This window comes from Micromesistius poutassou (assembly GCF_964030765.1).
Source record: "Micromesistius poutassou genome assembly, chromosome: 7".
Lineage (NCBI taxonomy): Eukaryota > Metazoa > Chordata > Actinopteri > Gadiformes > Gadidae > Micromesistius > Micromesistius poutassou.
In genome coordinates, this window is record NC_140277.1 from 3,806,554 (window position 1) to 3,821,987 (window position 15,434).

Below are 15,434 nucleotides of genomic sequence, written 5' to 3' on the forward strand. Positions count from 1 at the left end.
TAATGTATTTATTGGGACGGAGAAGGTTTGAACAAAGCCTGATTTGTGTGTGCGATGACAGGCGTTGGATGGAGATGGTTGTATGTATCAATGCCCCTGAGTGTGTGATGGATACTGCTTACAAAATGAGTGTGAGGCATTGATGCTAGTGATGAACAACGCGAATGCTTACACCATGGGCTGCACAAGTAACAGAAGTCACACTTGCCTTTAGTCAAAAGTAAAGAAAAAGAAAATCTAAGAATCCCCAATCCCCACTGTACAGTGTTAAGCAGCAATGAGGTTACCACGATTAAACAAAAGCGAAGTGGAGCGCACGGTACAGTGATTGGTCTGAGCTGAACAAACGAAGAAGAAAAGAAAAGCAGACAAAATAACCAAAATAAGTTTGTTTAACTATTTTACAAACCGAGTAAACCATGCAAAAAATGTAAGAGGTGGGAGCAAGGGGCGGACCCAAGCCTAGCCAATGAGCTTCTAGCAGAGGGGAGGGAGGTGGGGTCCTCAGCAGGAGATGCCCTCCCAGTAAAGTAAGGCGTGGCGTCTTCTCCAAAACAAAGTGTGGGCTGCTAACTATCCAATAGCCCGGCGCTGGTGGGCTGCGTTCCAAACCAACAATGTAAAAATGACACGCGCGTATATACACGGTAACTTCATGCGCTTACAAACCAGACGACGGCCATACTGCTATTGTACACCTACAATTTACACATGTCCTACAAGGTGGAAACAAATAGATGTAAAAAAATGTGCATGATTGTTTTTCTTAACATATATATATGAAATTTGACTATTGGTAAATCGCCAACATTATATTTTTTTTGGTTTAAGAAAAAAGGTTCAAAAGTGAAAAGTGTTTGTGTTTCGTATATGTACATTATGAACAAGTAAAGAAGATAATGTGCAATTCTGATCCCATGCAAACAGTTGCATACGCAGCCGGGCTGTTGAGATTCTTGCCTGATGCTCAGGCTCAAAACACAATGATCGAATCCTTGTGAATCGAAGCTCCCACAATGTTGTGATCCAAGAACCGTTTCCATCCTGCATAGCAACAGCAAAACTCGACACACACACAAACTGGCACGCATACACACCATGAAGACTCGCCTGCCCCCTAACCACATGTCAATCATACCAACATCCAGACTGGGTACATTCAATGAGCACCAGTATATAACATTTCATAGCATGAACATTATCTTTTATATTACGGCATATTGCAATGAATGTAGTCAAATGAATCATTGATCATTAAGGTGAAACCTCGTCTCAAGAGTCACAGCAACAAAAACATGAAAACAATACTGTTGGTAAATGTAAAATCTCACAACCGGTTGGGATTGCGTCTGAAAGGAGATTAACTACAGCGTGACTTTCGGTCTGTGAACCTCCTGCACCTCATCATCAAGACAGGACAGCCAATTACGAGCTACTCTGGTGGATAGCATCACCAAATTCCCACATCGTACATTGGGGGAGGAATGTGCTAGTCTGAGCTTTTTAATACCTAAATAGTCGAGGAGTGATGCCCCCTTCCCCCAAATTGCCACGTTGGCAGGAAAATAACAAAGAATAATGGGCAACGGCTGCAGCTCACAGAGAAGTCTGGAAACAGTTGAACAGTCCTAATTGGTTGGATGGTAACGATGCTAAACATTAGAGTAATTAGCTTGCGATTTGTATGGGCGAGAATATAAAGCAGACCGCTTGAAGCCGGTTCAGTTATCTAGGCCATGAGAAGCGTCGTCCTAGTCTATTTAGGTTATGCTGATCATTAAAAACATTTTTCTCCTCCTTCTACACAAAAAGGCAACCTGAAAGCAAAAATAAACCATAAAAACATTTTAAGAGAGCTTGGCATTTCAATCATGATGTCAAGTGTCCTTGATGCGGTTGCTTAAATTATCCTTTCCCTCCCATAATCTTTTAGTAATTATAAGTAGATGATCAAACAGGCTGGAAAAGGCTTTTCTGCAGCAACACCTCCCCAAGAAACAAACAATTAAACACACGATGTTAACGAATAAAACACAAATTAAAGTGAACACCTGTAACGGAAAGGTGTGACTCCACATTAAGGCATGGACGCTGACAAACGCTTGATACCAGGAACCATAAATAAATATACATCGAGACTCACACACACTCGCACACACACACTCATCCCCAGAGATCACTTACTCTAGGGAACACACACTCACCTCGTGGCTGGCCAGAAAGCAGAGGAAGTAGAGGAGGAGGGAGCGTGATAATGTGGAGGCTGTGTGTCTGTTCATATTTAGCTCGACCTCCTTCAACACGAAGCCACACAGACCCCCCCCCCCCCTCCCACCCTATACTGCCCCTCCTCCTGCTCTCTGGAGCCCCTACTGGGCAGTGTTTGCATTGCACTCTGACGAGGGCGACAGGCTGAAAAGGCAGCCTACATTGGAGTCCGATAGAGTGGAGGGGTGATGATCGAAGCGTGGGGGGAACGGGTGGCAAAGACTGTCTTCTCTTTAATTTTTGTCCCCCCTTTCCAAACAATCGTTTGTTGGTTGGTGATTGTTCACTGTCCCACCTTACCCCCCGCACTGCACCCACCAACCCCCGCGCTCGATGTCCGGGAAGGGGGTGGGGTTTACGGTGAGGAGGTGGCCGTGGCGTGGAACTTGACGAAGGCGATGGCTGCCAGCTCTTTGCAGAACTCCTCCAGCACGATCACGCCCTCCAGGAGAGTCATGTGGTCCACGCTGCGGCAGGAAACACACACGATGAGAAACACACACACACACACACACCATAAGAAACACACACACACCATGAGATACATACACACATTGATAAATACACCAGGGGGGAAACACAAGTAAGAAGGCATTCCCCTCCTACTCCAACCTGGACAGGACAATAGTGAACCCTTTAGGTCCACTACAGACTGAGACGATAGTGAACCCTTTAGGTCCACTGGGGACATCAGGTCCCCTACAGCAGACTGAGTAGACCACACTTACTTGACTCCTTCCGGCTCCAGCCCCAGCAGCCTCTTCCTCACCAGCAGGAGTTTGGGGGTGAAGTCGGGGATGCGCTGAATCCTCAACATGAGGTCCCCCACCACCTGCTCACCGGAGACAACACACAGGTCAGTCCATGCTCGCACGCACACCGGCTCAACCTGGCGCGTTTCGCCGTGTCACGCCTTCCTCAACCAACCCAAATCCCAAACATTTCAAACATTACATTAGTGAGTGTGAACACGGTAATCCGAATGTACGACCACAACCGTGTTATTCACCCTAATCAAACTAAAGCATGCACTCTGTAGACAAATTACTTCTATTCCCTGCAATTCTGATCCCATGCCGCTTAAAACACAATGATCAAGGCTCCCATCAATCTGCTGATCCAAGAACCGTTTCCATCCTGCATAGCAAGAGCACTCATTGGCTAACTCAATACACACACAAACTGGCACGCATACACACCATGAAGACTTGCCCGCCCCCCTAACCACATGACAATCAACCCAACATCTAGACTGGGAACATTCAATGAGCACCAGTATATAATATTTCATGATGAGACGGGGCGGGGTCTTACCCTGACGATGACTGAGAAGAGAGAGCGGCACCCGGGGGCCAGGTTGATGTAGGGGTCCAGCAGGTACTCGTGCATGTGGGGGTGGGGCAGCAGACACAGCTTGGAGAGCACCGACGTCACCTGCAGGTTCACCTCGTAGGGCTGGGGGTGAGGGGGAGGGGGGAGAGGGGTCAGAGTTCATGGGTACATCCGCTTTCAGAGGGACGGGAAACACCTTTTTATTTGTCTAGAAACGTGTTTTATTTACATTTTGACATTGAGGGTATTTAGCAGATAAGTAAGTACAATAAGTACATTTGTCAGGAGAAAGACAAAAAACATATCGCTGTTGGTACAGTCGCTGTCCGTTTGAACTTTAGTTTTTGATTCACGGTTTAATGGCCATCTGGAGTACATAAAGGTGAATGCATTTGTAGACGGGTTGGGTTTAAAGGATCCCATTTATAAACCACAAGTTTATTTTCAAGTAGAGCACTGTAATAATTACAATAATTACACATTTTCATTACAGTTCACTTCATTACACAAGTGTCAAGCTGTTTCAAGCGGTGTCATTCAGGTGGGTGAGATTTAAACAGCTACTCAAACGTGGTGGTGTGTGACACATCAATGAAACACACAACAATAAACAATAACAGTGGGCCCACCTGATCCAGGACACGGCCCATCCTGTCGAAGAGCACCTTGAGGAAGTGGCCCTCGAAGAAGGGCCGCTCCAGGTCACACTTCTCGATGGGCTTGGGCGTCCCTCGCCAGTCCCAGCGCTGGCACACCCCGCAGTAGTCCCTGAACTGGGGAGGCGGAGAGGGACGGGGCTCAGACACACACTCCAGTGGAATAATGCACTGCACTGCTACTCCAGTGTTTACGGTACACTGACTCGCTTTGCATAGAAGCTGAATGTGAGTCAACTGATTTGTTTCTGATTGGCTCACATTATTGCCCAAGGATACGATGGATACTCATCAGAAACACTGTTTGTCAATGACGAGGAACCACAGCAAACAGGGGGTCCTCACCTGTCTGTGTGCGTCTCTCAGGTAGGTGTCATAACCCGTGCCCTCCACGTGATAGGACGACTTGGCCTCGTCTGGCACCAGACACAGGAAGCTGCAGGAATGAACAGACCGGTCATTACTTTATGGGGGGTGTTTTAGTGTCTGTCTGTCTGTATCGGGGTGTGTGTGCGTGCGTGTGCGTGCGTGCGTGCGTGCGTGTGTCTGTGCGTGTGTGTGTACTGACCTGTTGACGATCTTGTGGACCTCCGTCTTGCCGTCCGTCTTGCCGTGGTCGGGGCTCTGCGACGGAGACGGACTCAGCCAGTCGGAGCCGGTCAGCCTGCCGTCCGCAGAGGGGTCGTCCCCAAACAGGGGGTCCTCCTCCAGGTCTCTGGGGGGGGAGGGCACAGAAGAAACTCAACTCTCAACTCAAACCTAGTACGTATGGCTTCTTTTGCACATTTAACCGACGGCGTTCCATCGTGTCGTTGCAGTTTTGCGTGTTTCTTTAGTTTGTCAGAGAGTGAGACAGAGACAATGAGAGAGAGAGTGAGACAGAGACAGTGAGAGAGAGAGAGAGAGAGAGAGAGAGAGAGAGTGACATACATGACTAAACTCAAACCTAGTACGTACGTTTTCTTTTGCACATTTAACTTTAACAGTTTTGCGTGTTCCTCTAGTTTGATTCAGAGACGCGCTGAAGCGTTTTGTACTGCAAATGAGAAGCTCTCTCAGAAGAGTTTCCAGGAAGACTCCTACAAAGCCTGGTATTTATCTCCCTTCTACATTTATGTCCGGCCACCACATATAAAACAAAGACCACAGTGGAAAAACACTGGTGCCACTGGTGATGACTGCCCAGTTCAGACTGGTTGGCAGCGACGGAACAATCTCTGCTGCCGGAACAGGGAATCCACGGCCCCTTACTTTGGGGAACATTTATATGCGAGACCATGGACTAACAGTAACGTGCCAATGTTTAACTTAAGAGGGACAGACAGACAGACAGACAGACAGACAGACAGACAGAGAATGACAGACAGAGAGAGAGAGAGAGAGAGAGACTAAAAGAACACTTAATGCATTCATCTCCATTGGCGTCAGGATTCTCGCGGCCGATGGTGGTCATAGGTCAAAGCCAGGGCAGCTCCTTACACGGCGTCGTGGGCCAGGCCATTCTCCAGGGGCTCCTCCTGGGGCTTGTTCTCCAGGTAGTTCCTCTCCTCCAGGCTGCGCAGCAGCAGGCTGAACAGGATGTGCTGATTGGGCTTCTGGATCAGCTGCTCAAACAGTCGCAGCGTCATGATGCTGATCTGGGGGGTGGAGAGAGAGGACAGAGTGAACCCCGGACCCTCCAGTGAAGAGGACATGCTGAGGGAAATGCTAAAGGGGCTGAGACAGTAGTGAAGGCTTTTAGGTCCAGTACAGCGGACTGAGACGAGTCTCTAGGGGCATCCTCTCTGACGATAACGATGCCAGGTGAGGCAGCCATGAATGCATCCTACACTACAATTAGATATTACTCTGTAAGTTACTGTACGCTAATTAAATCTCATAAATATCATTCAGGCTTTTTTTGTTTGTTTTGGGTATTTGTTTTAGTTTTGTAGCGTTTTTAAATAGAATTGGACTCGAACAACGTTACAGAAGAACTTGAGTCTCTTGTTGGCGTTGCCGATCTTTCCTCGAAATCAGCGATTCTGAATTTTTTTATCTCATAAATTCATAAAAATAGATTTAATTATTATTTTACTTTTGTAGATTCTTGGAAGTTGCACTCTAATGAATAACCCAAGGAGCGGAGAGCTCACATAACTACATACAATCAAATACATGCATGTATAAATATGTAAATGACGATAATGATGCTGACCTCGTCCGACAGGTGGTCGCAGTGCTCGATGAGCCTGTGTCTGAGCGGGTTGCGCGTCACCCCCGCGGGGGTCTCCGCCTCCCGCTCCTCCCCCAGCAGGAAGTAGACCATCTCCTGCAGCAGGGCCTCCGACGTCACCTGCCTGATGATCCGGTTCAGAAGCGCCGTGGAGGTCAGGATGCCCACCTCAGACCTACACATACAGGTCACACGCACACACACACACACACACACAGGGCACATGCACACAAAGGGCACACAGACAGACAGACAGACAGACAGGGCACGCAGACACAACCACACACACACATTAACACAGAGACTCGGGATGCTTTCCCCTTTGACTGATAGTTTGTTAGTTTGTAGGGAGGCTCACGTCTGCATCAGCTGAGGCTCCATGACGGGAATGAAGAACCTCTCTCTCACCGCTCGGGCCATCACCGTGGCTGCCGACTGCAGGGAGGGAAGGGAGGAAGAGGAGGAAGAGGAGGGTGAATCAGCCTTCTGATGTTCCCGGCGTGATAAATATAACTCGGCAACCATTCCCACAGCAGAGTGGTGCGTCAGGGTGAATACACAGAGATAGGGAGAGATGCAAGGAAAGAGGGAGAGAGGGAGGGAGAGAGTGAGTCAGCGTGTGTTGGCACAGACCTTCTGAGCCTCCTTGATGAGCTGGTCACAGTAGTCGAGCCATGACAGGAAGGAGATGAGTCCTCTCTTCCCTGCAAAGATGGCTGCATCCTCCTTTAGGTTGTACACGTCCAAACTGCGAAGGGAGAGCAAACGAGAACACAGTTGGGAGATTAGAATCCATCTCGCAGGCTCGTCATTGTACCATAATGTTTATCACAAGCTTATCACAAAATGCTTTTGACTACCTCCGGTTTGGTTTGGATTTATGTGCCACCTGCTTCATGGTGAAAACCAAGCCCACCCCACCCCACCTCCTCCCCCAGCTCACCCTAACCCTAGTTCTGACCCTGACTCTAACCCTAGTGCTGACCCTAACGCTAATCCTAACGCTCACCCTAACCCTAGTTCTGACCCTAACCCTAATGCTCACCCTCACCCTAGTGCTAACCCTAATCCTAGTGCTTACCCTGACCCTAGACTAACTACATCGACTATAACACCATTGTTAACTTTAACCCTGTTAGTAACCCTATTGGTCTCACAAAGACCTGTCTGTCTGTCTGAATACAGTAACTCTCTGTAGCCTCTGTTTACCCCCAGTTGACGGACTCCACGGTCTCGATGTCCAGGGGGTCCATGGAGGTGGGCAGGGCCTTGTAGAAGCCCGACAGCCGGTCCGTCAGCAGCTCCACCAGCTCCGTGTTCTCCGTCAGACACTTGGCGGCGGCGGGCTCCGGCAGGCTGACCAGCAGCATCAGGCCCTCGCACGCCTTCACCACCACCCGGCCGTCCTGGGGGGCAGAGGAAGTGATGTCAGCCACGCAGGAACCACGGACCAACGCCATGTTGACACGCAGCCGGTACATTTACATTCAGGGAATTTAGCAGATGCTTTTATCCAAAGCGACTTACAATAATTCAGAAGTGACCAAGTGAATTTGTCAGAAGAAAGAGAGACAGCATTTAAACCGGTAAACTTTACTTTGGTTCACAATGAGGACTGGGTCTCCAAACCAGATGGAGAAACCATCAAAAGTAGAAGGTTTACATTTGTATTGCTAAATCGATGTCTATCTCAATATTAATAGTCAATGTGATATTTTATCCATATCATGCAAACAATCTTTGCATACTATAAACACCAAAAAGAAAAATCCACGGACACACCGCAGGAAGTGAACACCAAGTCTGAACGGTGCGGTTTGTTGATGATCATCATGAATTTATTTATCCCAAGAAGAGATTCATTTGCAGCTTACCCATTGCAAACACGACTCAAACAACTTAAAAGACTTCTCCCTCTAACATCTAAACACTCACAGATGAGGCAAGACAGTTATAGGACGTTATATATAGGACTTTACAAGGAAACAAAGAGCAGCAGTAGATCAAATAAAACGCCTGTTATGGTTCATAAAAATAACATAACTTTCAAGGGATGTAAAAGTTATTTAAAAGAACTACTGTCTGCGTTTAAAAGAGTTTTCTCTCTCTTTATTACATCATAGCATACACAAGAGTAAAATAGCTTAGGCATGGTTCCTCAACAGTCACATAGCAGCAACAATACAAGATCACAATAACAAAGTAAGTAATAATACATGCATAATAAGTAGCAGCAGATATCCGATGGAGTGAATGACAGTGCTGTGTTTTGTCCTGCTAAGGACACGGCGGCCTGACGGCACTACAGTGACTTCACTGGACAGAACACAGTCCGATTGGCTGAACACTCACCGGACTCCTGGTGAGGTTGAGCAGGGAGGTGACCAGGTTGTAGTTGTTGCTGCTGTGGTTGTTGTTGGAGCTGTGGCTGTTGGCTGGACTCCCGCAGCTGGCTGTGGCGGCTGCAGCCTGTGGCTCCTCGCTGGGGGTCGGGGGCTGGTCCCCGTGGGGCTGGCCCGTGTCTGGGGAGGCCAGGCCGCCCCTGGCCCCCTCTGGGCCTCCGGGGCTCTGGGCCTCAGGCCTCCTGGCCTTGTTCTGCAAGGGGTCAGGTGACAGGTGTGAGCACACTGCGTCCAGCATGCACAACTCAGAGGCAAGGTGGATTACCAGCAGCTCTATGGGCAGGACAGAGTTTACTGTGGACTGTGTGAGGACGACTGCATACAGACGCATGGATAACACTCCTGCGTCAGCCATATATAAGAATACATAAGAATACAAGTCCACGAAATCCTCATCCTGTCGTAGCTTGACCTGTACGCCCCCCTCACGCCTCCCTCCTCTCCCTTTCCTCATCCCCCTCCGAGGAATACCAGCCTACCTCCAGGAAGAAGTTGACCAGGTACGGGTCCTGCTTCAGCTTGGCACACACGATGCAGAGGAACTGGATCTCCTCGTTTTCCGTGGGCGCCGCCAACACCTCTCCGCAGAGCCGGATCAGTTTCTGGAGGGAGAGAGAGAGAGAGCGGCGGGCGGGAGAGACGGGTCAGACACCTCCAGCGGACACAGAGGGAGAAAGGTGAAACTAAAACAGCACAACGGTGGAGGCTTGAAGGGCATTGGCGCCGCTCACCTGGACGGGCCGATGCACGTTGATGTGAGGGAGCAGGGGCTGGTGGATGCGACCCAGCAGCTTGGTGTAAAAGGTCAACACCTGCTGCTTCATCCCCGGGGGGCACTGAGGAAGAGGAAGAGGATCAGAAGGACAACCCAAGAATATGTATCGGCCGATACCAAGTATATACTGATACGGCATCTAGCATTGTAACTACTAAGAGCACTGGTTCTTATTGAAGGTTTCTCTTAACAGTTAGAGCAATGTATAGTCGGTTCCCTTACTGTCGACAAAATTTATTTTCAGAACTAGATAATTTACATTATAATCTATAATTATAATAATACATTTGTATTCTTGTAGCACAAACACCGTAGTGTTTGTGATGTTCTCTAACTGTGTGGTAAATGAGCTAGTCACGTGATGGATTCTGATCGGTGCATAGGCTTGCGTACTCGCCAATCCCGATTCTGCATTTCAGGAAGTATCGGAGGAATTTCCGATACTGTTATCGGTATGGGAACAACTCTAGGTTGAATACAGCCCCTTGTCCGTGGTGTTATTCCACGTCTGTGTGTGAGGGCAGGGCCTTACGTCGGCCTTGCCCAGGGTGAACAGGGTCTCCAGGATCTTGTGGTGCAGGAGGTACTCCATGCAGGGGCCCGTCTCCCCCGACTCCCGCTCCTCCTCCTCCTGGGTCAGGATGTCCAGCATCTGCTCCAGGTGGGACGGGATGTTGGTGTCTGTCACCGGAGCCTTGTCGTCTGGTGGCCGTGCACGCACACACACGCGCACACACACGCACACGCACACACACACACACACACACACACACAAATTAAGCATCAGGAACAATCAAAATCGGCAAGTTACATAACTGTACACAAATATGACTCTAGCAGAGCTGGACTCTAACCAAGCTGCTTAATATATTGGCCGATCACATGACCATGTTCATCCTTCTCACCAGACGTCTCGATGTAGTAATGGGTGATGGCCTTCCAGTGGTAGACAAAGTCCTCCTGCAGAGGCAGGGAAGGGGCCAGCTGGGGAAGAGAGACAGCAGGCCACGTTAACTATGAATCACATTAGCCACATGAGTCATCAGCCAATCATGTTACTTAGCGGGAGAATTAACCTCTCTCAGTGACCTGCATATTGAAATTCGGCAGACAACTATGATGTGACCAACTAGCATGTCTGAGCCTTGATTTGTTTACATCTCTTCAGCAAGTCTAACTCTCTCTCTGGAATGACCACAATGGTTGGTATTGGATGAACTATGCAGTTCATCAGTGCCTTGTAGGCGAATACCACAGTGGACCACTTGCAGGCAGGTTGTCCCACTGTCTGCATTGCTGACACTGTCTGGCACACATCACACGCATATGAAGACCGGTCTGTGTGATATTTGAGTTGAATGAAGATGACAGCATGCAAACACATGGATAATATTTCTGCGTCAGTCATCATCATAGGAAAACGAGTCATTCCTCCAAATCCTCATCATATCCCAACTGCTGTATGCCCCCTGGTTTTCTCACATGTATGTGATATCTGAGTCAACACTAAAGTGCAGGTTGCTCAACATTGACCCCGATTGCCAAATCTCTTGTGGGGAAACTCTGTAGTCTAAACGATGACAACTTCTCCAGGGCTCCAGCTGCCCCCGTTCTCCAGCGGCCCGTCCTGCGTCACACGGGGTCCGACACGCTGAGTGTCGGACCCCGTGTGAGTCTTCAGGTGTACACGAGCGACACATATACACTAAGTGCGACACACACACACACACACACACACACACACACACACACACACACACACACACACACACACACACCTACAGTGATGTTATAGCGTTATTACCCCGACGTAACGCCGCGGTTCCCCACCTCAGGTCCCGGAGGACCTCAGGAGACGTAAACACGCGTCTCGGCCAAAGGCACTGGGCTAACCTAAGTTAGCTCGGTTAGCTCAGCGGCTAAGCTACGTTAGCATTGTTATGCTGACGATCATGAGAAGGGGTCGTGAGAAGACAACACACACTGACCCCCCCACACACATACACACGACCCGAACCCGAACCCGGGGTGTAAAACTCACCGCTTCCACCGCATGCTGGAGGATCGAGGTGAATTTGGAGAACATTTTGTTCTTGGACTGGACCAGTTTCTCCCGAGAAGACCTAGAGAACTCCTCTATCTTCTTCTTCCTGTTGCCGCCGCCTCGATCCAGGTTGGAGCTCTCATACACCGACCCTTGAGAGAAACAGAGAACCAGCCGCCATAAAGCAATAAACCGACCGATAGAGAGGACTAGGCCCGTAAAACACGGCTCGGCCGCGGCTGTAAACAAGAGCGTCTGCGCTAACGTGACGCGCACGCAGCTCTCTGGACACGGTGGCACTTCCACCGCCAGACACCGCTTCCCGCCGCCACCAGGGGGCGACAGAAACAACAACACCGCCCACCACGGCCGCCAGGGAGCGCCAGAAACAAAAACAACACCGCCGCCCGCGGCCGCCAGGGGGCGCCAGACACAACACCGCCGGCCGCGGCCGCCCGACACAACACCGCCAGTAGGGGGCGCCAGATACAACACCGCCGGCCGCGACCGCCAGGGGGCGCCAGCACACAAAGGAATTACAGGAGGTCACGTTTAATGTGGCAGCCAGTAATTCTTTGCATGTGTTTCAGAGGGAAACAACGCTATGGGACTTAATTAGGAATAGTCTGCATGCATTTGTGCTGGGATACATCTGAATATGTGCTATCAACATTATGATAGTAAAAAAATATATATATAGCCTATATAGGCCTATTATTATTTTTCATGATTATAATTATTAATAGCCTAATATTATTATTGTAAATATTTGTATTACCACATGTTTATCACTGATCTACACCCTTATCCTGGTATAATACATTTACTGGCAACCAGGGGCAAACACCAACAAACAAAATACACCAATATACATAATCCAACCAACAAAATAAATAAATTAATAAATAAATGATCATATTTTCCAAAACTTCGTCCCGTCTGCCACAGACCTGTTCAAACCGGGGTCCGGTCAACTCTTGTTCAGCACAGTCATCACAACGACAACTAGGTTACATAGATGAGGTGGATCCCCATCGACCCACAACGTGTTCGTTACAACCATGGAGTCAACAGCATGTGCAGAGGTGTAAAAAAAATCCTCAGCATGGCTGACACACGTTAAGGTAAAGCCCGATGGATGAAACTTGTAGGGGAATAACCCTGGTGTCTCCAGGACACGCCCTGCCCTCCTAACCGCGGTACATACTCCCAGACAACCAAACCTTCTCTGATTCCCATTCGCACAATCCCATGAATGAAAGCCCAACATCCACCTATAGATCACATCCGACCAGTAAGACCATCAGCGGTGCTTCCACCGTGCAGGACATCCCCGACAAGACAATGCTCGATGCAAAAAGACAGTAGACCGCTACCTACCGGGCATGTCTGCTAGAGGTGAGTGTCTTTTGTCGCAGAACAACAAAGCTTCATGTCGATGGGTGAGGAGATGGGATCTCTTCTTGGGAGGTCGCTGCGGGATGCGATGGAGCGGGAGATGGTCTATTTGCGTCGTCTTCTGGGAGTTATCCTGCAGCGGTGCTGCCGCTGTGATCATAACTGGGTTACGCTGCTCCATGCACAGCCTCCCCTTACAGAGCAGTCCGCTGCACAGCCAGCAACTTCATTTGTGGACCGGGTTTATGGAGACGCGTCATCCAGAGTTAGACACATGGATTTAAGATGTTTATTCGTTTAGAGAATGATTTGCAAAATGTGTTATGTGTGAATTTGTAACAGATCGAAATTAAAATTTTCACACCCCTCGCTCAGCGAACGAAACACGCCCGATTTGGTGTCTGTCTACTTTCTAGAGTAGAAGGTGTTTGTGTTGATGGGCTGGAGACTTGAGTTCACCGTTGACTCATCTTCTTCATCATCACCTTCTCCATGGTGATGAGGTAGGAGTCTGACAGGGAATGTTCCCCTGCCTTCTTTAAAAGTTGAGACAAGGAAGGATTTATTAATCAGATTAGTATAGAACATTTCTCTCCCCTTTATAATTGGTAGGTTTTTAAAACAAGTGCCATTCCTACCATGGCCGGCCCAGTGTGATCCACCATTTTCCAATGATGTTGCTTTTGGGGGACACATTGTTTATTTTACAGTCCGTCTAACCTAGCCAGTGCACGGCTCTCCATTTTTAGCCCTTGAAATGGATGAGGGTCGCAGAGTGCCTTTGAACTGCCCATTATGGCCCCTGCAGCCCGGGCCGCCGGCGATCGATGCTCGATCCAGCAGCCCACCCTCTGACAGCCCCCCTGGGGTTCCCCCACTGCTGACAAGCCCAGGTGCAGCCCCCTCTGGCCAGCAGTCAATCATAATTCACGGGAAGTGACTATACCTCTCCCGAGTGTTACCTCCGTCGATGGAGGCCCAGATCCATTCCCTCGTCCATTTGCTACCACTGTGTTGCATCATGGGGAGACCACAGATGAGTTACTCTTCTTTTTGTTTGATTCATCTTTTTTCTTCTTTTAATTGAATTGTTTCACGCCCGACTTGATTGAATGATGCAAACCTTTTATTTCCACAGCCTTTTATCATGATTAGAGTCTATGCTATAAAGTTTAAACCCTCAGGTGGGAAACCTAGCAAACTAAAGCATGAACCTTGTAGATGAGTAGAGATGTTCAGGTGGGCACAGATAATAGAATTGCATCTTAGTGAGTCATGTAACACTGAATAAAATTCCACCCATTGGCCTAGGACCAAATCACTTTTTAATGATTGCGTTTGGAGCATTGTAATTGCATTGCATAGTACAGCATTGTACTGATCGAGGAGTGTTGGCCTTTGATTAACACATAAAACATTCCTTCCCAGAAGAGAGTTTGCTCTGGAAGCCAGCTTGAAATGCTTCCAGGAAAAGGGGTTTTGCCGTCTCCGACACTCCCCAAGTGGAACAGTTTGCTGAGTGACTGGAAAAACTCCCTTCTGGATAGGAGCATGCATGCTAGTAAAAAAAATAATAATTTAACAAAGAATAGAATTACTTGAATTACGTTCCTGTGCTCTACCGGCATCCATCAATCATCCGAGGCCCCGCCCTCTCAATCTCCCCTGGACAGCCTTGGCCATTACAGCACTCTCAACATTGGAATCCACCCCCCACCCCTCACCCTGCCCACGCCCGCTCCACCATGCCGCTCTCCCCCTGAGTGTTACCATGGTAGAGTCGTCCAGTGTTCAACGTTACTAGGGCCCTTCACCATTAGCAACCCCCTCCTGGAAAGACCCTTAAAGCCATCCAGTGTATAGTGCCATCATAGCTGCCTCTCTCTCTCTCTGTTCCTTTGGACTTTAAATTCAGGGTTTGTGTCACATGGTGGTTTGGGTGAAACCGCTCCTCTATCCATGTCGTTTTGACTTATTGTTCGCTGGCCACGCACGGCCTGCTTGGTCGTCTGATCACACACACAGACCTCTTGAAACTGCCTCCCAGTCTGTTGAATCAAATGCAGGAATTCCCAGTTCTTTTCGGGGCTGCAGGCAGGCTCAACTGCCGAGAAACTGCTCCGACGCTGTGCTCCTTATAACGTGTGGTCTAATCTCCAGTACTTGCCTCCTATATTTTGTGGTTGCTCATTCCCCCTGCCAGTGCTTGGATGATGTTATGTTTGGCACTTCATACGGGGGGTGACTTTCTTGTTTATCCCATTTCTCTTCAAGCCGTTGAACTGTGTGTGCTCCACTCGGTGAAATGGTGGAACTTTGTAGAATAGCAGAACATTTTCACATT

The 15,434-nt window shown here is 48.7% G+C and overlaps 1 protein-coding gene across 1 annotated transcript; it reads right to left on the bottom strand.

Annotated features, from left to right (window-relative positions):
- Positions 1-35: 35 nt before the first annotated feature.
- fhip2a (FHF complex subunit HOOK interacting protein 2) lies at positions 36-11,868 on the bottom strand. The gene is made up of 17 exons (XM_084470822.1): positions 11,690-11,868; positions 10,554-10,632; positions 10,181-10,350; positions 9,605-9,709; positions 9,353-9,475; positions 8,824-9,066; positions 7,681-7,877; positions 7,105-7,219; positions 6,830-6,906; positions 6,454-6,646; positions 5,736-5,893; positions 4,825-4,971; positions 4,602-4,692; positions 4,230-4,373; positions 3,583-3,723; positions 2,997-3,100; positions 36-2,735 (listed from the first exon to the last, which is right to left on the bottom strand). The coding sequence occupies exons 1-17, from the start codon at positions 11,732-11,734 to the stop codon at positions 2,624-2,626; spliced, it is 2,244 nt and encodes a 747-aa protein (XP_084326948.1). The 5' UTR covers positions 11,735-11,868; the 3' UTR covers positions 36-2,623.
- Positions 11,869-15,434: the final 3,566 nt, after the last annotated feature.